The 22,351-nt window shown below is 33.1% G+C and overlaps 1 protein-coding gene across 1 annotated transcript in view; it reads left to right on the top strand.

The window, feature by feature from the left end:
* kl-2 (dynein heavy chain 2, axonemal kl-2) overlaps positions 1–22,351 on the top strand; it is a 408,181-nt gene that overhangs the window by 33,434 nt on the left and 352,396 nt on the right. Inside the window, exons 9-11 of the mRNA XM_075354141.1 lie at positions 5,914–6,090; positions 7,973–8,138; positions 15,823–15,969. Of these exons, the coding sequence (XP_075210256.1) occupies positions 5,914–6,090; positions 7,973–8,138; positions 15,823–15,969 (490 nt within the window). The remainder of the gene's footprint in view (positions 1–5,913; positions 6,091–7,972; positions 8,139–15,822; positions 15,970–22,351) is intronic.

Below are 22,351 nucleotides of genomic sequence, written 5' to 3'. Positions count from 1 at the left end.
AATACCATTTTGCTTGTCTTGCAAAGACCCTTAAAACAAGGTATCATATGACCATATGTCCCACTTAAAAGTTTTGAGTCGCCCCTGACACCACCTCCCCTCTGAAGACCAAATTCTCTAAATTGCAATTTATTGAATTAGCCTCTTTTATTGAAGAAGATTTCCAAAGACAGAATCAGTATACTTCAAATAACAAAAAAATTAAAGGGAACTTACAATTATATTTCTAGCTATCTGAAACAAACACATTGTTGGCTGTCATTTTGAATTGGGTGATCAGAATTTACTTTTAATTGTATAATTTTTCTCACCTCATTTAGCTCTTTAAAATTGATGTATCAAATTACCATTAATCCCATTCAAAATTTTTGAGTTGCTCCATACTCCACGCTGCCCAAAAATCAAAAAGAATGAAATATATGCTCATTGAAGAAACCTACTGGTATAAGGAAGAATGCTACAAACTGCATCCAGTTATCTCAATTATGGTATTATTATCTCACTGTGGTATACAATACATTACATATATTGTATATTATGGTATTTGAATTAATGTGGATTATGTATTTTATAATTAAATATTTTTTTGAGTATATTTAATATATAATTATTATATTTTTATATATTTTATTGTGCTGAATTTTATAAGAATAGTTTTATTGGAGAGTTCAATTCTTGTAATTTAACTTTTGTGATTGGAATTTAACTTTTAAAATTATTTCAGTTCCTTATTTGTGTTACTTTAGTTTTGTAATACTTAAAATTATGATGACAGTATTTTTTAAGTTAATTCTAAAAATTGGGTTTTTTTTAGAGAAACCATGAATGAACAGGTTGGATGTAATGTTATATATTTTTATAACATAACTATTTATTTAAATCCTGTCCCTAATGTATATTAATTGAATACTTATTATACTTTAGATTCTATATTTAGAAATCTGGTAAGTTGTTATCCATAAAAAAAAAAAGTCTATTTAACTTAAATAAAGGAACACACATAACACCCAGCTTATTATTTGGTTATAAATTTTAATTGGTTGATCCCTATTCTGAAATTCTCTGTTAATCAGTATGGTTTTGTTAAAATGGGATCTACAGGCTTGCATCTCTTGGCATCTTTTAATGAGTTTTCCAGAATATAAGGGTTGAAAATGGTTATTCAGTCTGGCTTTATACCATTGACATCCTGATGTGGGAAAAAGTCCCAAAATACCTTGACACACAGTGTTACAAATGAATTCACAAGAGTCCATTTGGCTATCTTCTAAACATACAATTAGTTTTTTTTTAGTCCATTGGAATGAATCACAGCTTATTTCTGCCTCCTATCTCCATTTATTTGGGTTATGATAAAAAAAACATTTAAATAAACCTTGTTTTACTTACATAAGCTGTATTAAATTTTACATGATATTTATTTTTTTTAAACTAATTTACGGTATATAACAAAGCAGGCTTTAGAAATGTTTCTAAACTGTTCCAAAGTGATTTCAAAGTTCAGGTTAGCTGTCACTGATTTCTAGCCACTCGTCAGAACGTACACCTAAAAAAAAGGTGCATATTAAGCACACGTTTTTCATGAGTTTATGATTATTTGATATTTTAATTATTTGACATTTTTTTTAGTCAATTTTCTAAAACATCATTTTTTAATTTTGAGTTTTGTACTCTCACTCACATAAGTTAAATTCTACAAACAAGGTGTAGAATGCAAATTTTCTATAAATTTCAGCTGTTTACTTGGGTCCATACTATAATTTTTATTTTATTATTTTTATACTCGCCAATTTTTTTTTACACACCCATATACAAATTTGTTTACACCTAGGTAATTAAACAACTATCACATGTCAAGATTTGCATAGAAATGTTCATATTTTCCATTTCGATGGGAACCAATGCATTCAAGAAACTACCTCTACAATCATACAATAAAAAATGTAGAGTCTACATGCAGTTTCTATACAGTCCATGTACAAGTAAATGAACAGTATACAAACTATACAGATACACTGTATAACTATAAATATGTATATTTATTTATAGATTGTATATACACAAGTGTGTGTGTACATACTTACACTTCCAAAATTATATATCACATGTGGACTAGGCTTAACATCCTCTTAGTTTACAATGTTGTAAGTATACATATGTACATAATCAGAAGTGATCATGTGTACATAATAACACTAGTCAACACAAAATTTGTATGTAACATGTTACACAACTTTCCTCGCTGTAATTTGGGTGCTGATTTCAAATATGCTATTGAGATTGTGTTACCACATAAAGGTTTTATCTAAATCATAAATTTGTAAAAAACTTTTATAAAACTATTTTGATCAACTGCTAGTTACAGTTAAGGATTGATTCTGTATTTTTACTTTTAAACAATATACCATACATGTTTAATAAAGAAAAAAATATATATACACTGTGTCATGAGATGTAGACATGTACAAGCATGTCTGTGTGATATCATACAGGCATCTATTGTTGTCTACTACAGAGCTTAAAATCGTATTCAGTATAATGTATGTTGTGTTTCACAGAGTTATTAGTGTTTTGTTATATTTTCAATTCTTTATAGTACAGAAGTGATTTTTCTCATTTTTATTTGTTACAACATGGCTCCTGCAAGGGTTTGTGGATGTTCAAATCATCTGTACAATTTTTGTTATGCCTGTGTTAAATTTACGCCTAAATCTGAAAGAAAGACTTTCTGAATTGATGAAAACAACTTATAAATTTTATTTTGATTGTGCACTCGGGTATCAAAATAAAATCTGGGTGCCTCATGTTATTTGCATTTCATGCTCAGTAACTGTAACTGAGTGGTTGAAGGAGAAACGACAAGCCATGCCATTTGCTGTACCAAAGGTTTGACGTGAACCTAAGGACCACTTCGCCAACTGCTACTTTTGTATGACAAATATATTTGGATTTTCATTCAAAAATAAAAAGTTCATAAAATATACAGATGTATCCTCACCTCTAAAGCAGTACCACATGGATAGAGGTTACCTGTATATGTACCACTATCTAATCCAACATTGGTAGAAGAATAATCTGAAAATGAAGCAGATGATGTAGAGGATGTTGAAGAATTTCTTCCTGTGTCTGATGAGAAATCTCCTCATTTAATTCAACAACATGAACTTTATGATTTAGTTTGCAATTTAAAGTATCAAAGTAGCAAGCTGAACCTGGGTCTAGACTGCAACAGTGAAATCTTTTAGCAGAAAATACAAAAGTTACTATGTTTAGAACATGAAATAAAACTCTTTCAATGTATTCTAATATGAAAAATTCATTGTAAATTTGTATTGATGTCGATGGCCTGATGAAAGAACTTTGAATTCAGCATATTCCTGAAGAATGGCATATTTTTATTGACTCTAAAGTTAGCATGAAAGCAGTTTTATTACATAATGTTAACAAAGCAGCCATCCATTCTATTAACTCATACAGTTGACATGAAAGAAATGTATGAAACTATGAATATTAGAAGCACTTTTATCAATATTAGCAACAATAAAATACAAAGAGTGTGAGTGGTAAATTTGCAGTGATCTGAAAGTTGTTCAGTTACTTCTTGGTTTACAAGATGGGTTTACAAAATATTTTTGTTTTCTTCATCTTTGGATAGCAGGGATACAAAAAGTCATTACCAAGTAAAGAACTGGCCATTGCATCACAACTTTGTGGCTGGTGAAAAAAAATGTAAAGCATTTATCATTAATCATACTAATTAATTATGATTTGTGATAAAATCCTACTGCTGCCACTTCACATAATACTCATGAAAAATTTTGTAAAGGCACTAAACAAAGATTGACCAAGATTCTATCATTTAAAAATAAGTTTTCCTAAATTTAGTGATGGTAAGCTCAAGGAGGATATATTTATCGTTCGCAAATCAAGAAACTGTTTAAGGACTCAAGTTTTGATGATAAACTGAGCGAATGTGAACTAGCTGCATGAAAATCCTTCAAAGACGTAGTTTGTGGTTTTTTAGGCAGCAGAAAAGATGAAAACTATGTTTTTTTATTAAGAAGCTGTTAAAAAACTGCAATGTTTAGGATGTCATTAAAAATTCATTCACTCCCATCTAGACTTTATTCCCAGAAATTTTGGCTCTATCAGCAATAAGCAAGGAGAGCATTTCCATCAGAATATTCTGACTGTGGAGCATCAGTACCAAGGAAGATGGGATCCTGGAATGATGGTGACTATTGTTAGTTTTTGTTTAGAGAAACTGATCAAACATTGTACAAGCGAAAAAGTTTAGGTAAGACAAATCCAATAATTTAAACTTTTAAAAACTGTTATTTTAAAGACATTTCCAATGATTTAGACTTTTAGACACTGTTATTTTAAAATTAATAATACAATAATAATACATTAATACAATTTTAAAATTGTATTAATGTACTTCAATTTATCTATGGTTAATAAATAAAAATTTAGTTGATTTAAACAAATTTTAAATGAATATACAAAAATAATAACTTTTTAAAAAATTGATTCCAGAGTGATATACATTTACTGATAAATAAATTGTATGCATCTAAAAAAAGATGACCAATTACACAAATTCTGATAAGTTTTGAATTCAGCAACCCGATATTAGTTAAAATTTCAATGTACATTTCCAGATACACAAAAAAAAATTATTTTGTAGATTATATAATTAAACTGTTGATATAAAATTTGACATTTTATAATGAAAAATTCATATATTTTCACTTTGATTCAAAAGATTTAAACAAAAGGTGTGGACAGTATGCAAACAAGTATGCTAGCATTATGTCACCTTGCCTTGTGACGTAATGGTATATATGTATATGCCAATTATATATGACATGTGTGTGTGTGTGTTCGCATGTTATCATCTGTATGTCCTTTTTTTCTGTAATTTCCTTTTTTGAGGAAATTCCTGTAACTTTGGAGTGTTTCAAAAGATCAAAACACACTGCCTTATGTTGGATAAGAGGGTTTTGGAAAACAACACAAATTTTCTCATGATCAAATCCTGAATTATACCTTGCAGACTGTGGTATTGTTCAAATTTAACTTGCTACCTGTTGTCAGTCAGACGTCTGACCAAATGAGGGCTTATACTTCAGGGCATTGTTCATCTTAAAGAGACTCACCGGTCTCCAGAAATGTCTTCTGCCACTTGAACATCTTAATTAAACATGCTTTACTTCATGCTTTTATTTCACTTTTTCAAAAGTTTGAGCATTGTTTTCCTTAGTCATAAAATTTTAATGCACATCATTGCCCAAAATTGCACTCTTCCTTTCCTTGGCACAAAACTGTTTATGAAAATACACACCAAAAATAACCTTGTGATTCCAGTTAGCTAAAATTCATGTACGTCCATGAGATGTTTAACTAATCACACAAAGGGTGAAACTTCAGGTTTTGCCATATTGTGTGCTACATGAGGAGTCTCATAACTTTACTTACAACCTCATATGTACAGAGAACTAAGTTGTAGTCAATGCTTAGTCATACTGATCAGGATGCATTTTAAAATTATCATGAATATATGATACAAGATATGTAGAGATTGAACTTTATTCCATAATATATGTTATTGTGTTGCAACAGTCCAATTACTACACTGTAGATGAAAAAGTTAACCAGAACAGCCAACTAACCCAACATTCTTGACCCTATACATCTCTTGCCTACTTTTTACAATTGCTGATAATAGAATTAAGTAGTTAAACCAGCTTTCAGGTAATACTATAGATGTATATTTGTGCAGTCAGTAAACAGTACAAATATGATAAGTTTCTTCTAACAAATATATATATATATATATATATATATATATTATTTTTATTTTATATATATATATATTTTTTTGTCATATTTCATGGTGTGCTATTTTAGGTTAAATGAAGAAGAAGATATGCCTAATCCCACTTTCGGTCTTACCAGAGGTGTTGAACTGGAAAAAATTTGTGTACAAGTTGAAAAACAATTTCTTGATAACTTGGCAATAACTGAAAAGGTTCAAGACAGTATATTAGACGTACGTTCTGCTCGTTGGTATGAAGAAATGTTCAGGTATAGGTGTACATTTGTATTGGTAAAGGTTAAGAGTAGATTGTATTTGTTTTACAGTAGCTACTTAGCCAACAAAGTAGGATTGCTGTGTCTCATTTTATTTCTTTACATTGAAGGTTGTAACAGCTGCTTGGAATTAATAAAAATTAATTTCTTCAAATACGACCTTAAGTTCTTCTCTTATGTATTTTTTAATTATTCTTTTATTTAAATAGCAGACTCTCTTGGCTAGGATGATTGGTGTGGTAGTTTTATTTATTTATTTTTTGTATGCTCTTTTAATTTAGTTATATTAAGTAAAAGTTTAAGAATTATTGTATGATAATTGATGGCAGACTTAAAAACGTGTAATGAGTTCAAGGATAAAATAAAAGAGGATAATATTAAGAGAAAATGTTGTAGCTATGTAGATTCTTATATGTTCCAAATTAAAAAAGGAAATATATTTTACAAACAGCAGGGCATTTAAAAAATTAATTTCAGTGGTAAAGCAAATGTAATAATTATTACAAATAAAAAATCAGATCTTTATTCTGTAAGATGCTTACTATCAGAGATGTAATTTTTTGATTTATATATAAAATGTAATTAATTTTGTTTCTTTTTGTTTTGTTAGTGTTGAACTTACATTTTTAATAAAAGATAAGATTTTAATTACATTATTATAAGTATCAATTTTTTTTTTTTGTTAATGTTATCTTGCTAATTACTTTTGTTTTTTTTTGGTCTACATGTTCCAATTTTTGCCTATTTGAATTTCTCATGAATTTAACATGTACACCAAAATTTCTTTTTAAAAAATGTTTAATAATGCATATCTAGTGATTATTCATTACTGCTGGAGACACAGATTTGTGTGATTGCTACCCTAGCCTCTGCATCCATATAACATAAATCAACATAATAAGCAGCCATTTTTTTCCGTTTGAATGGTGGGATCAGGCTTGTTATCAGTAAGTCTGAGCCCTTAGAATATACTAACAGTCACACTTTATTTTTTTCAGTACTTATAATTTTTGTTTTACTTATTTTATTTGTTTTTAATATTTTTACCTTAATATATTATATATAACTTATATACTTTACAGTTTTTGACATTAATTTAAGACGTAATTAAAATTTTTTTGTAAATGTTTATCTATGAAATAAATTGTTTCTGTTATTCTCTATATGAATCACTTTTCTATATAATGTGTTTAATTTTTGTAACTATTTCTGAATTTATTTATCTATTATAATAATACACTTTAAAATTAGTATATTAACTAAAGTATTAACATAAAACATACTACAATTCATTTATGTTTACATAATATATTTTAGATTTACATAATATATTTTAGATTTATTGCCAAAATTGGAAATTATTATAGTTTTCCACTCCTAAATTCTGTATTTCTTTGTAAAATTCATCTTGAATTATTTTGATTGCCTGTTCTTGTTCATGAGGTAGAAAAAGAATTATTTTATTCATAAGATTCATTTTATTGTTCTTTTTAATAAATGTTTACAGAATTTTTTTCAAGAATTTATTATATGCCTACCTTAAAATACCAGTTAAATAAAATGCTAATTCTTTGCATATTACTAAAAATACATGAATATTAACGACTGTACTAATCTCACATGACCAGTATCCACAGGGAAAACACATTTGTTGGGCATCTTATGAAGGACAAAATAAATTAAAATTTATTTAAAAGTTATTCAAACTTTTACAAAAATTCATATGTTCCCTTTTTGGGGGAATTCTTATCAGAAAAAATTTGATTTAATTTTCGTTCTAGATTCTACAATCACAAGAAAATATATTTTCCTCTGAATGCACATATTATATGATGTGGTGATTATTTACAGAGTTATTAATATAATTCTTCTTTAGATTACGCACTCAAGTAAAAGAAATGGAAGTGATGATAGAGAACCTGCTTATCGAAGCATTTGCGTCAGTTGGAAATGTTTTTGAAGCTCTGGATGTTTTACAATCATTATATCAATACTCCAAACGTCCTAATCTATATCCAAAATTTGAACAACGAACAGTTCAGGTAAGCGTTTGCTTTTTTTTTTAATTTCATATTATAAGATGATTTTTATTTTGCTTTAAGATTTTAAAGTTCTGTAATCATGTATTCAGTGAATATTACCATATTACCCCAGGTAGGACAAAAAGAAAGTATTGAACTAATGCAATTTAGAATCAGGTGCTAGTTTGTAGCTCCTTATTTTTCACTTTAAATTTATTAACATCAAATCAACCAATACGAAAAGATGGTTGCTTGCAGTTATTGGCTTTTTGAAAAAATTGCTACTAAATGAAGTTTTACTATAAATTGTTAGAACAGCATGATGAAATGAGGTTTAAATTTTTATAAAATAAATTCAGAAATTTTCCTCCATTGTACAGTATACAATGAAGTATTTCTACTTCATGCTAGAAGAGTTTTTAAATAAGTTTCTTTTTTTCTGAGTTTTTGATTTTTTTTTTATTCTTTATTTTTTTATTTTTTTTTTTATCCGGTTAGGTGCCTTTTACACTCCTTATCGGAATTTGTTAAATTTTATATAGTTATTTTTTATTTATTTTATTTATTTATTTTTTTTTATTTTTAATATTTTAAAGACTGTCTGTGATATTAGTTGTAAGATTTTAGTAATGTTAGTTTTAAGTTTTATTTCAACTTTTTAATTTTTATTTTTAACCTAGTTTTAATTATATAATTTGTGTTAGTTCTAAGTTTTATTTCATTTTGTTGTTTTAGTTTTAAGTTTTATATTAGATCTTTTATGGTTTTTAGTTTTTTTTTAGTCTTTTATTATCCAAGAATGGGCCCTTTACACCCATCTTGGACTTTGTAAAATTCTATTTACTCTTGATTTTATATTAGTTTTTATCTGTGATATTAGTCGTAAGTTTTATTCATCTTTTAGAATAGTTTTAAATCCTTTTATTTTTTATATAAAAAAAAAAAAGACTCCGGGCGATGATAACGCGCAAGCGTTTTTCGCCCTAAAAAAAAAAAAAAAAATTTCTACTTCATGATAGCTTTTTCCCCCTGACAACGATTACCCATCCACACCTCAAATATTAGTGTATTTTGGCTGCATTTAACCAAAGTAATTAATTGATTTTTCTATTAACTACTTTTGCCTATCCAGTAATTGTTTTCTTCTAATCCTCATTACATGTGGTATTTTATCTTGTTACATTTCTATGTGAATTATTTCTTATTTTTAAATTAATTACATTTTCTACAGTTGTTTGGTTTTTCAATCATTTTTAGGTTTGTCTTTTAATTTCTTCAACTTACATTTTAAATAATTTTTTTAATTGTATAAGGTTTTCAGATGAGTTTCCTACATCTTTGTTATTTTTTCTTTCGCCATTTTATTACTGCATTCTATGTTAGATACAATTTCATTGTATTCACAAACCATTTTTGCCTTTTGGTAGGGTTTTACATTCTGTAGTTTGATTTTGATATTATTGATTGTAATTATGTAGTTTTTTTATTGTACTTCTTGACATTTCCCATATGTATAATTTTCTGCGATATTCAAAAACCTTATTTACAATTTCTAATTTCTACCAAATTCTGAAATCATACTACGCTTTCTCAAATTGTCTTTCATTGTTTGAGCCCATTCTCTCAAAGTATTTTTTCCATGGTTTTTCTTTTACCTTCTGTTTCCTGTTCTAGTCTCCCGTTACTATCAAATTTTCATCTTATTGGACTGAAGATTTAAACTAGCTTACAGAATTAGCAATTTTGTGGGTGATGATATGTGTAATTTACATAAGTACATATATGCAATAGCAATTTTTAAAATAAAATGATTTGCAATTATTAACAACACAAGATGATGCTTTGGAATACAACCTGATCAGGAACATATCGTAATATGTTCGTGGTAAGTTAGTTACCTCCAAGCTCTTGAGCGCAACAGAGATTACTTTTCAGAAAAATTGTATTAATCATGTTGACCAACAATTTTCTGATTGAGAAATGCAATCTTTGAATGATTTTTAAATCCAAAAGACATTCATCAAGCAGTAATTCATTGACAGCTAGTTAAATTATATGAAAATGATGAGATGAACTAGGCAAATGTGCAGAAATTGTGTAAGTTATCAAGAGTAAACATACATGATAAAGCAAGATCTAAATCCCCCTTCCCTCACCATAACCAAAGTAATCCATTGATTTTTCTGTTAAATACTTTTGCCTATCCAGTAATTTGTTTTCTTCTAATCCTCATTACAAGTGATATTTTATCTTGTTACATTTCTATGTGAATTATTTACTGTTTTTAGGTTAATTACTCATTTTTTACAGAAATTTGGTTTTTAAAAGGGTAACAAATTATTATTATATTTCTTCTTTAGATTACATACTCAAGTAAAAGAAATGGAGCTGATGATTGAGAACCTTCTTATCAAAGCATTTGCATCAGTTGGAAATGTTTTTGAAGCAATTGAAAACTTTGTGAGTCATATATTTGACAAAACATTTCCTGTTGAATGAATATTAGAGACACTCCCTTATCCCTCACATCAGTCAACATGTTAAATAATCTCTTTCTGTGTACAAAATGATTGCTTCTCAGGTATTTCTTGATTGCTACTTACTGAACACCTGACACAAAGTGGTTGGTCCATTTACCTGGTATATTGATTCACTTACATTCTTTGATCAAAGCCATAAAGCTCAAACTTTTTTTTGATATGTGTTACCAAATTACTGTGAAACTTTTAAAAGTTGCTTTATACAGAACTGCCTTTATGGTCTGCACCCCAATGAGGGTTGTTTGCTCCATGATAACATTAATTTTCATATTGCTCATAACATGGCAGAACAACTGGAAGAGTTTCAGTGGAAATATTGGATCACCTTTCACATAGTTAACATCAGATGCCATCTGACATTTTTTTTCTTTGAACTTCCCCTATCTGAAGTTCTGATTGGGGAACTACTTTATCCAAAAGGGTTTAATGATACTCCAGTATAAAGCAACAGGAATGAAAGAAAATCTCCTCTGAAATAACTGCTGTATTTTTCTCTTGCTTCCAAACATGTAGTTGATCATCATTTAGTTACGCTGTCATGATCTAAATCCCTTGCACTTTGTCTATCTCCATTCCAATCTCTTTTCCAGGATATAATTATATCCTGGTATTATGGATTGTCAAGAGTTTTATTAAAGAAAATCAGGCTCACTCTTTATCATCAAGAAATCACAGACCAAACCCCTATTTTCTGTGAATGCAGCAGCCATTCATGTAAGATGTGTGAATTTTGTATTGACCAATATTTGTTGTGCTGACTGTTGATATAATCACTAAAGTGAAAATACACCTCATCACTACAAAGACATATCCAATTACTTTACACCTGGTTGATAAACCACTGGCAGTAACTTATTCTTGTAATAGTGTCTGACACAGTTCCTGTACGCAATGTATTGGATATACATGTAGACCTAATCTCTTTTGTAGCCTTTTGTGCATTCCTGTTCAATATTCTTGTGTGTGATGATAATTTATGCAAATGTTTCCTTGGAGACTGTTCAAGTAATGTATGTGTGTCTTCAATTTTCCCTTCTGTCAATTTTGAAGCACACCTACTCTTTTTCTTGTCAAAAACTCTCCTGGTTTCTCAAAATTGATTGTTGATTCACATTACAGTTGAGTTATTTAGCACAGGTGCATGTGGAAATTTTAACACGAAATTGTTTTTTAACATAGTCATATGAATTGCTTCTGAAGTATACCCAGACAATAAACACCTGCTTTGCTATTGAAAACGGCATGATTAATCACAACGAACACACCACACATTCTGTAATCACAAAGACCATGTGCTCTGTACGCACAAAAATGATTATTGCTCACTGGACACTGATGCCACCTTCTTTCTTCTTTTTCCTGTTTAGCCTCCGGTAACTACCGTTTAGATAATTCTTCAGAGGATGAATGAGGATGATATATGTATGAGTGTAAATGAAGTGTAGTCTTGTACATTCTCAGTTCGACCATTCCTGAGATGTGTGGTTAATTGAAACCCAACCACCAAAGAACACCGGTATCCACGATCTAGTATTCAAATCCATGTAAAAATAACTGGCTTTACTAGGACTTGAACGCTGTAACTCTCGACTTCCAAATCAGCTGATTTGGGAAGACGCGTTAACCACTAGACCAACCCGGTGGGTTACACTGATGCCACCTACCAATAGGCAAGCTAAACTACATTTTAACTTTCAAAAATTGCTAAAATGTGGTTACTCAATGTCAGTGTGCTCAAGACAAATGATATGTGCAGTAAAATGATCACATTGTAATAGTTGTAGTTTAGAAATTAAGTTTTACTATTTACTATCTGACTTTTTCTTATTTATTATTAATTTATTCTGTGTGTTTGCCAAATGTTTTCTCCTTATATATAAATACAACTTTAGCTCTTTCTGTATACTTTCACCAGTAATTCTTATTAGTCCAATCACATTCTGTGTGCCTCTTTCTGTCCGTAACCCACATTGCTCATTTGCTTCATTTTTTTAAATCTGTCTCCTGTTCAAAATCTGCTCACTAACACCAACACATATCCAGCGGCAATCAAAATGAACTATAGCTCATCAACCAGTTGTGCTCACAAAACTTAGGCTAACTGTCCTCTCTAGTTTGGGGGAAATGTGTACTATTCAACACTTAACATAAGCTAGCTTTAACCCACCGGGTTGGTCTAGTGGTTAACAAGTCTTCCCAAATCAGCTGATTTGGAAGTTGAGAGTTAACAGCGTTCAAGTCCTAGTAAAGCCAGTTATTTTTACACGGATTTGAATACTAGATCATGGATACCGGTGTTCTTTGGTGGTTGGGTTTCAATTAACCACACATCTCAGGAATGGTCGAACTGAGAATGTACAAGACTACATTTCATTTACACTCATACATATATCATCTTCATTCATCATCTGAAGAATTATCTAAACGGTAGTTACCGGAGGCTAAACAGGAAAAAAAAAGAAAGAAAGAAACATAAACTAGATCCCTTAAGCTACCGCCCTATTTCTTTAACAAGCGTGTTGTGTAAAATAATGGAGAGGATGGTGAACCGCAGGCTTGCATGGTACTTAGAGAAACATGGCTTTCTTTCTTCGGAACAGTGTGGTTTCCGACATAGGAGATCTTCCATTGACCATTTGGTGTCGATGGAGACAGCCATACAAAACGCCTTCCTGAACCGCCAACACCTCGTTGCTATCTTTTTCGATATAAAAAAGGCATACGACACGGTCTGGCGACGTGGCATTCTTAACACCCTTAGGAGGTGGGGGATCACTGGCAACATGCTTGCTTTTATCCGGGGATTCTTGAATCACCCGGACGTTTCATGTTCGTGTAGACGATTCACTTTCAGACAGTGTCATCTCAGAAAATGGGGTACCGCAAGGTAGTGTATAAAGTGCCACCTTCTTTTCTGTGGCCATAAACAGCATTACCAATTGTGTACAGGCTCCTGTCTCTTGTCTTTTCGTTGATGATTTTGTTATTTACGTTGCGAGCCGCTCTTCATCCACTGCGGAGTGACTGATGCAGAACACTGTATTTCGCCTTGAGGCTTGGTCAGGGACTACTGGTTTCACATTTTCACCCGACAAGACGAAATGTGTAGTCTTTTCTCGGCTACGGAACCCTTCTAATCTGCGGGTTTTTCTGAACAGGGTGCTTATTGCTGTCTCTACTTATGTCAGGTTTCTGGGTTTGCTTTTTGATAGCCGTCTTACTTGGGTCACACATATGAGGGATTTGAGGACAAAGTGTTCCAAACTTTTGGATATGATGCGGGTCCTAAATAACACCAACTGGGGGTCCGATCGGTCGTGTATGTTATGTTTTTACTACTCCCTTGTTCTTTCCCGTTTGGATTATGGTTGTGTCGCCTATTCTTCAGCTCGTCAAACCGTACTTAAAATGCTGGACGGTGTGCATCATTCTTTTCTTCGGCTTGCCACGGGTGCGTTTAGATCGAGCCCTATCGCAAGCTTACTTGTAGACAGTGGCGAGCCATCACTTTGGGATAGACGAGACCAGCTTTTGTTATCTTATTTTGCCCGTCTCAGCGGACAGCCGAATCACCCAGCTTTTGACCCAGTTCTTAAGGATCCTAATTGAGGAAGTATGAGGACCGTCCACATTGTACAGTGCCTGTGGGTGTCCGTACATGACGTCTGCTGCAGCGTATATGAATGTTGGCATTCCCTCGTTCTTTCCATCATGTCCGTGCTCGAATCCCCCGTGGAGAATAAACCATGTAAATTTTACGTTTGATCTTACAATGTATGACAAACAATCAACGCCACCTATTGTTTACCAGCAGGTGTTCCAGTTTCTCCTCACCAAGTCGAACCCAGACGTGGTGGTATACACTAATGGGTCGAAGCATGACGGTGGCGTTAGTTGTGCTTTTGTTTTCAATGAACAGACTTATATGTTTGGCCTACCCGGTGTTACGAGTGTGTGCCTACCGCGGAACTACTCGCTGTGGATAGGACTCTAAGTATCGTTGGCCCTAAATATAGGAACATTCTTATTTGCAGTGACTCGTACAATGCTCTCCAGGCGTTGGAAAACCTTTATTCCGGACATTTGTCGTCATTGGCATTTATGATAAAATCGGTGAGTTAGGAAAACGAAACAATGGGGGGTAGGTTTTTGCTGGATCCCTAGCCACGTTGGGATTCATGGTAATGAGAGGGCAGATTCTGCTGCGAAAGATGCGTGTATTCAGCCTCCTTTCACCACCCGAGTTACTACCTTTGATTTTATTAATCATATAAAACAATGACTGCGAGCAAGGTGGCAAAGTGGCTGGACGGCTGCCGTCGATGGTAAACTTCGACGGATTAAAGACTCAGTGTTGCGTGGGGCTCCTCTTGCACGAACTCTCGTCGTGAGGAAGTGGTCCTCTGCCAGTTACGATTGGGGCATACGAGGATCACACACGAATATCTAATGTCAGGAGGAGACCCACCCCTGTGCACACGATGCAACTGCCGCATGACTGTGCATCACATTCTCGTGGACTGCATATGTTATGCGGTATTGCGTCGTCAGTTTAATATACCCAGCAGCATTCATGATGTCTTGGGCAATGATGGCAGGATTTTGGAGCGAATGTTTCTCTTTTTGCATAGTACTGGGTTACTGCAAAGGATTTAATATACTTATATATGTTTTTCTGTAAGGAGAGTTTTTTGATAATTTTAACCTTTATTTTCGATTTGATTTTTTATGTGTGTTTAATTTTACTATCCGGGGTGGGGATTTTTGCACAACCCATCAGAGATAGGTAAGTTTTTATAATTTCATTATTCTATTATTTTATCATTAATATTTTATGAACTTTGTCTGTGATATTAGTTTTGGGTTTTATTTTGCCTTCTTGGCTTGTTTTAGTAAATTTTTATTATATGATTAATGTTACGTTTACACCTTGTATAGCTTATTATTTTGGAGTTATATTACCCTTTTAATAATAACTACTGGGCGATGATAACGCCCAGGCGTTTTTCGCCCACAAAAAACCAAAAAAAAAAAAAAAAAAAAAAAACACAGGATTATTCACCAATTAAAAGGAATCATGTTACTTTTTAACATTTAAAAAAACATTTTACTTTATTACATATAAAGTGAATTCATAAAATGTTAATGTAAACGGTTTTTTATAGGTTCTTAATATGTACTTGGAGGAAATGCAAAATGCAAGACATGATTTAGTCTTAGAAAAAAAATGTCATCCTGCATTTTTACCTAGATATGCAGGTAGAGCAACAGTCATATCATCAAAGAAACAGACACTTCAAAATATATTTTCTGTAAGTGAAAAATTTTTGTTATTCTTTCTACATCCTTCTTAAAACAAAAGTGATTTGAGACAACTTTTATTAACTTTTATCAAATAAATCATTGTTATGTTTTAAGAAAGATGTAAAAGTAAAAAAAATGTTCTTTCAGCTAAGTGTATTGGTAAAATATTCAGTACCAGTATAAAGGATATGTACTAGATTATGAATATACATACATATATAAAGTAACAATAATTTTTGAATTGCACATGCTGTATCTTGCCAACTGAATTGATATTTTTTATGTATACTGATAGTACTGTCAGTGATGAACGAGTTAATTAGCAGTGTTGCAGCCAGCTGAAAATTCGCTGTTTAGCAAGCAAAAAAGCAAAACTTAGCAACGCTTAGTTTTTGTGTTCAACAATTTTTTGTGTGGCATTATGTCAGATCAGAGAATTTTTTTCAAAATTTTGTGTTAAAATTGTAATTGAAACGTATAAAATTTTAAAGAAGGTTTTTGACGACGATATGTCTTGAACAAATTTGAGTGGTACAAACACTTCATGAAGGCCGAGAAGACACTAAAGATGACACAAGTCCTAGCACATCAGTCATTGATGAAAGTATTGAAAAGTATAAAGACTGTACTTGCTAATTGCAGAATTACTATTATAGAGGTTGCCAAAGAAACAGGAATTTCATACAACTCATGCAAAGTGATTTTTACTGATGTTTTGAACATTAACCAGGTAGAAGCCAGTTTATTCCAAAACTGTTACATTCTCAATAAAAACAGCATTACATAACTATCCTTGATGCTTTTGTTCAAGGATGACGCTAAAGGATTTGGCTACTTCTATTTTTGAAGTATAACTCCAGACAAAAGACAATTTTGAGGATAAATTTCTAAACTTTTTAAACTATGCTAATATTGTGTAATCAGTGTCAAATTTGCCATTTTGAGGATTAAGGAAATGTGCATGATCAAAATAATCATGAAAATTTTAACTTTTTTAAACAGAATTTGTTTATTCTTCTATATTGAAATTTTCTTCTTCAAACAATTCTCCCCAAATTGTGATACACTTATGCCAGCATTTCTTCCAATCCTCACAATATATGCAGAAAGCAATTTTTTGGTATAACCATAAGTTCACATATTAATTTTTCTTTATCTCATCTATTATCTTTTTAATGTCCAGGCTGCATGGCTTATTCATCTGCGCGGGCTACCGCTCTAAAGATGCTCGATGCAGTCCATCATTCAATCATCCGTCTTCCCAGAGGTGCGTTTTCGCTCAAGCTCCATGGTAATCTGCTGGTGGGCAGTGGGGAGCCATTTCTTTGGAATATGCGAAAGCAAATGATATGCTCCTGTGTGGCTCGGATTAAAGCGCAACCAACTCATCCAACCTTTAATGCGGTATTCTCCAACCAGCATAACTCCAGGAACAGCAGAGATCTACTGCTCTGCTAGGCATCAGAGCTCTCCGTCTTTTCTCAGGTCTAAATGTACAATTACCTCCAGTCCTTACTGCTGCTCCACGTTATTTCCCCCCATGGTGGCCTTCTATCATTAATTACTACTTTGATATATTTGTTATTATAATAAAAAAGACAAAAATTCGGTTATTTTGCTAAACAAATTTTATATTATAAATAGCATGAATCCCGATGCTACAGTTTATACAGACGGCTCTTAATTTAATTCTGTTGGATGTGCTTTTGTGGTTGGCAGCAGAACACACATGTTTGCCCTCCCCAGCATTGCCAGTATTTTCTTTGTGGAGCTGCTTATTATTAATAAAACCTTAAATATAATTAGCCCAACACTTCAAAATATACTTGTTTGCTCGGATTCTATGAGTGCCTTACAAGCGATTAGCGACGTCTACTGATCCCACAGGGGAAGAACCATCCATGTAACTCTTTCGGTCGCCACGCCACTTCCTCCGTACCTAGCCCTTATGGGCGTTACCGTAGGTAATGTTCAGTCAAGCCTCAGCCAGGATGCCACCGATGCGAATGCGACAGCCTACATTCCCATCGGTGTACTACTAACATAAACTTCAAATAAAACACATTTATCCTAGTCTCAAACAAGACTGAATGACTTTTAAGAACGAAGGAACAGAATTCTACCTATCCGAAAAGCAAAAATGAGCTCAACACACAACGACTCATAAAACGCAACACAAAAATACTAAAAAAACATAAGAATAAATAATTTAACATAACAGTAACATATAACATAACGAAAAACAAACAAAAATTTAACCAAACAAAAACAACAGTTTAGAAAACCATAAAAAAATAACAATAAAACCATACGTAAACAAAAAAAAAGAAGGAAAGTCCAAGCAAAACATCTCACCCCTTCAATGATCCTTTCTTTCGCCAGATATGTGATAAAACTTTCTAAGATCATCCATTCGGCCTGGCTTTTCCAATTAACACGGTGATCGAGTGTCAAGCCGATAAATGGCCTCCGTGCGCATTAAGTCATACGTAGCACATTCATATATCACATGGTAAGCATCTTCCGAAAATTCGCATTGCAGAAACATACAAGGTCCGCCAGGCCGAATTTCTGTAGTCTGTCTTGAAAAGCGTCATGCCCTGAAAGAAACTGCGTTACATATTTTTTCGGGTGTATCCAAGAGCCGTTCTCAAATCAATAATATTAGGGAAAAGATCATGCGTATAACGCCCACACTCTGTCTCATTCCATCTGACCTGCCACAGGGCGACACCATGCTGTTCTATCTCCTTTATTTTCTATGAAGTCAATTCACCTGACTTCTGCCTCAGACGAAATCAATTGTATCGGTTTCATGCCTGTGATCACCAAGATCGCTTCCCGTGAAACTAGCATAATTGCTTCGCAGACGCCCTTATACAAGATATTCGTAGTCTTACAATTAAAACACCAATCAGGATTGACCACACATCGAATTCCGAAGAAGAAATTTAAGGCCTTCCCCGCGACGTATAGAAGGCGTTTCTTAAACTGCAATTTTTCATCAAAAAACATAAGTTTATTAATCTTTCTTTTAAATTACTTTTGAACCTGAACACATCTAATTCGTTGGCCTGACATCGATACGCGGACTCGCCGCCTCACAGCCAAACGGCCTTTGAGGAGCATCATCATGGTCTTCTCCAGGCTAAATGTCATCTTATGTTGATGATCCCATATAGTTACGTGTAGTCTTTTTTCCGTTTAGCCTCCGGAATCACTGCAAAGTATTACTTCAGAAGATGAATGAGGATATATATGAGTGTAAATGAAGTGTAGTCTTGTACAGTCTCAGGTTGACCGTAACTGAGCCAATCGCATTGTTTCGAACGATCTTTCTTTCGAACGATCAGAGAACAGACCTCTGAACGGAGTGGTTTGTGATGTGGCAAAGTGAATGGGTTGCTACTGTTAACAATAACCTTAATCGAATTAGGAACACTGTATCACCATGGAACTCTTCATGCAGAAATAACTGTTGAGAGGAGGTTTTGTCGTTTGCAAATAGGACACGCTAGGTTCACTCATGGATATCTGATGACTCAATCAGATGCACCCCTTTGTGCCCGCTGCGGCTGCCAACTAATAGTGCATCACATCCTTGTGGATTGTAGCTGTTATGTGGCATTACGTCGCACGTTTAAAGGAGAAGCTATCATGTGAACTATTCTACGAGATATTGAAACGATGTTATCTTATGTTTTACGATTTCTTTGGTCCATTTATATTCAGATATTTGAATTACTGTAGTGTGTTTCAGCTATTTATGCCATTTCGCTGTAAAGAGATGAATTTTAATTTTATAGGATATATTATAGGATATAATATTTATAGGATATTTAGATATTTTAATTGAGATAAGTAATGTGATATATCTTTTTTTTTACTTCGCTTTTAGCATACATTTCAGGCTTTTTCATTTTAAGATGTATTTTTACGTTACTGGGTTTTAGTTTTTAATCAATTTTTAATTTTCACTTTTTTACACTTATTTATTTACAACAAATATATCTTGTCAAGGCGATAATAACACGAAAGCATGTTTAACCTCCAGGAAAAAACTTATCCTCAGTAGAAATATTAACAAACTACTCTCTCTTCATCCTTTTTTATCACTTTTCCAACAGCTATAGCTGATATATTTTAAAAGAGATATTTTTTATATGTATCAGTGATTTGAAATAGTGTATACGCGGTGCTACCCAAAAGTTCGGGGAATTTGAATTTCACGCGCGAACCATTGCCGGTACGACCTGCTGCCGCTAGATGTGGCTAACAGTACTCTTTGTGAATCAGTGTTCCAACAGCTGTGACGGTGAGAGGCTGCATTGTTGACTTTCTTGCAGTTGTGCAACGTTGTGTTTTACTGCTTCGGCGAAGTTCTAAATGGCAGATTTTAAAAAGTAAAGAACCTGCATCAAATTTTGCATCATGCTTAAAAAAAACTGGTACAGAAACCCATCCCATGCTTGTGGAAGCATTTGGTGACAATGCTATGAGTAAAAGTAAAACTTTTTTGTGGTACAAACGATTCAAAGATGGACGAACGACAGTCGATGACGATGATCGTTCAGGAAGACCATCAACAAGCGCAACACCGGAAAACATCGAGAAAGTGCGAGAGGCTATTGTTGCAGATCGTAGACAAATAATTCACGATGTTTGTGCAATCATACAAATGTCATATGGGTCCGTGCAACGCATCTTGTCGGATAATTTGAACATGAGACGCATTGCTGCAAAATTCGTACCGAGACTGTTGAACAGCGACCAGAAACAAAATCGCGTAGCTGTCTGTAGTGAATTGAAAAATTCAGCAAGAGATGACCCTAACTTCATCTCCAACATCATAACCGGTGATGAGACATGGGTGTACGGGTATGACCCTGAAACTAAGCAGCAGTCGTCGCAGTGGAAGTCGCTAAGTTCACCGCGGCCAAGAAAGCACGCCAAGTTCGCAACAACGTGAAGTCCATGATGATTGTTTTTTTCGTCATCAAAGGCATTATCCACAAGGAATTTGTTCCTCTTGGTCAAACTGTCAATGGGATGTTCTATTGTGAAGTTTTGAAGCGGTTACGTGAAAGCATTAGGCGCAAACGTTCAGATCTGTGGGGTAACAACAGCTAGGTTCTGCACCATGACAACGCGCCCGCGCACACATCGCTAGCCGTTCGGAATTTCTTGGCTTCCAAAAAGACTGTAATGATTCCCCACGCAATCTATTCTCCTGACCTTGCCCTGTGCGACTTTTTTCTCTTTCCGAAAATAAAATTTCAATTGAAAGGCCGACGTTTTAACACAATTGAGGAGATTCAGGAAGAAACGCAGACCGTGCTTCGAACACATGGGAAAAACGCTGGGATCACTCTATCAATGCCCAAGGGGATTACTTTGAAGGAGACAGTGGAAATTATAAGTTATGGTAAGCTATTTTATTTTTATGGTAAAATTCCCCGAACTTTTGAGTAGCCCCTCGTATAGTACTTTTTTTTACTGCAGAAAGGAATATCTGCTGTGTATGTTACCCGTCCATTTATCTTACTGCTGTGATGGATGTAAAGCATCTGAGATACAAAGATATCAGAGCTGTTTTTGTTTGTCTTAATTTTTTAAGTTAAATAAATTGTCAATTTAAGAGATTGTATTATATAAGTTTATTTCATACCTAATCTTTTTCTGGGAATAAGTATTTACAAATCAGTACTCATACTAAAATAATATGTAGGTAAATTATTGGACTATAGAATAACTTTTGTTTAATCGGTTATAGACTAAAAATAAATTTGTGTAGAAGATCTAGGTATTATTATATCAAAGGTTAAAAAATGCACCAAAAATGTAAAACTAACAGAGTTTTCCTATTCTTTAAATTAATAAATAAAATAAAAAATATCAAAATAAACTATATTTTATTATTTTCTGGTAATACACACACTACACAAGTAGTAGGTTATAGAATAACTTATTCTTTAATTTGGGAACAAAAGTAGTTTGTCACTTTAAGTAATAGACGTAGTCACATTTAACAGATTCTTCTATAAGTAAAATGATGTCCATATTGTCATCAGATAATTTTGATTGAATTTTTTTCCCCTACTCCCCCGGGTCGGACTAACAATTAATTAAAACTCGACCCAGGAGATTGTCCATTACTCTTAACGAGCCTTCGCGTCTACCGGCAGTATGTCTGGCATGACGGGTCGCTCGCCGGTCGTATCTTTTGTTTGAATTTTTTTGCCCACTCTAGTGAGGTCCTCCAAAATAGGATTCCTTCAATGGTCTCTGGTCTTTTCATTAATTACCCTCCTGCTTAACACTTCGCAAGTGTTCCAATCTGATCTTTGGTACCGACAAACCTCAGCATTCCGGCACCCGCAGCTGGGGTTA

Source organism: Lycorma delicatula, chromosome 1 (assembly GCF_047948215.1).
Source record: "Lycorma delicatula isolate Av1 chromosome 1, ASM4794821v1, whole genome shotgun sequence".
Lineage (NCBI taxonomy): Eukaryota > Metazoa > Arthropoda > Insecta > Hemiptera > Fulgoridae > Lycorma > Lycorma delicatula.
Note: the sequence above shows the minus strand (reverse complement) of the source record. Positions and strands in the feature narration are given on the sequence as shown.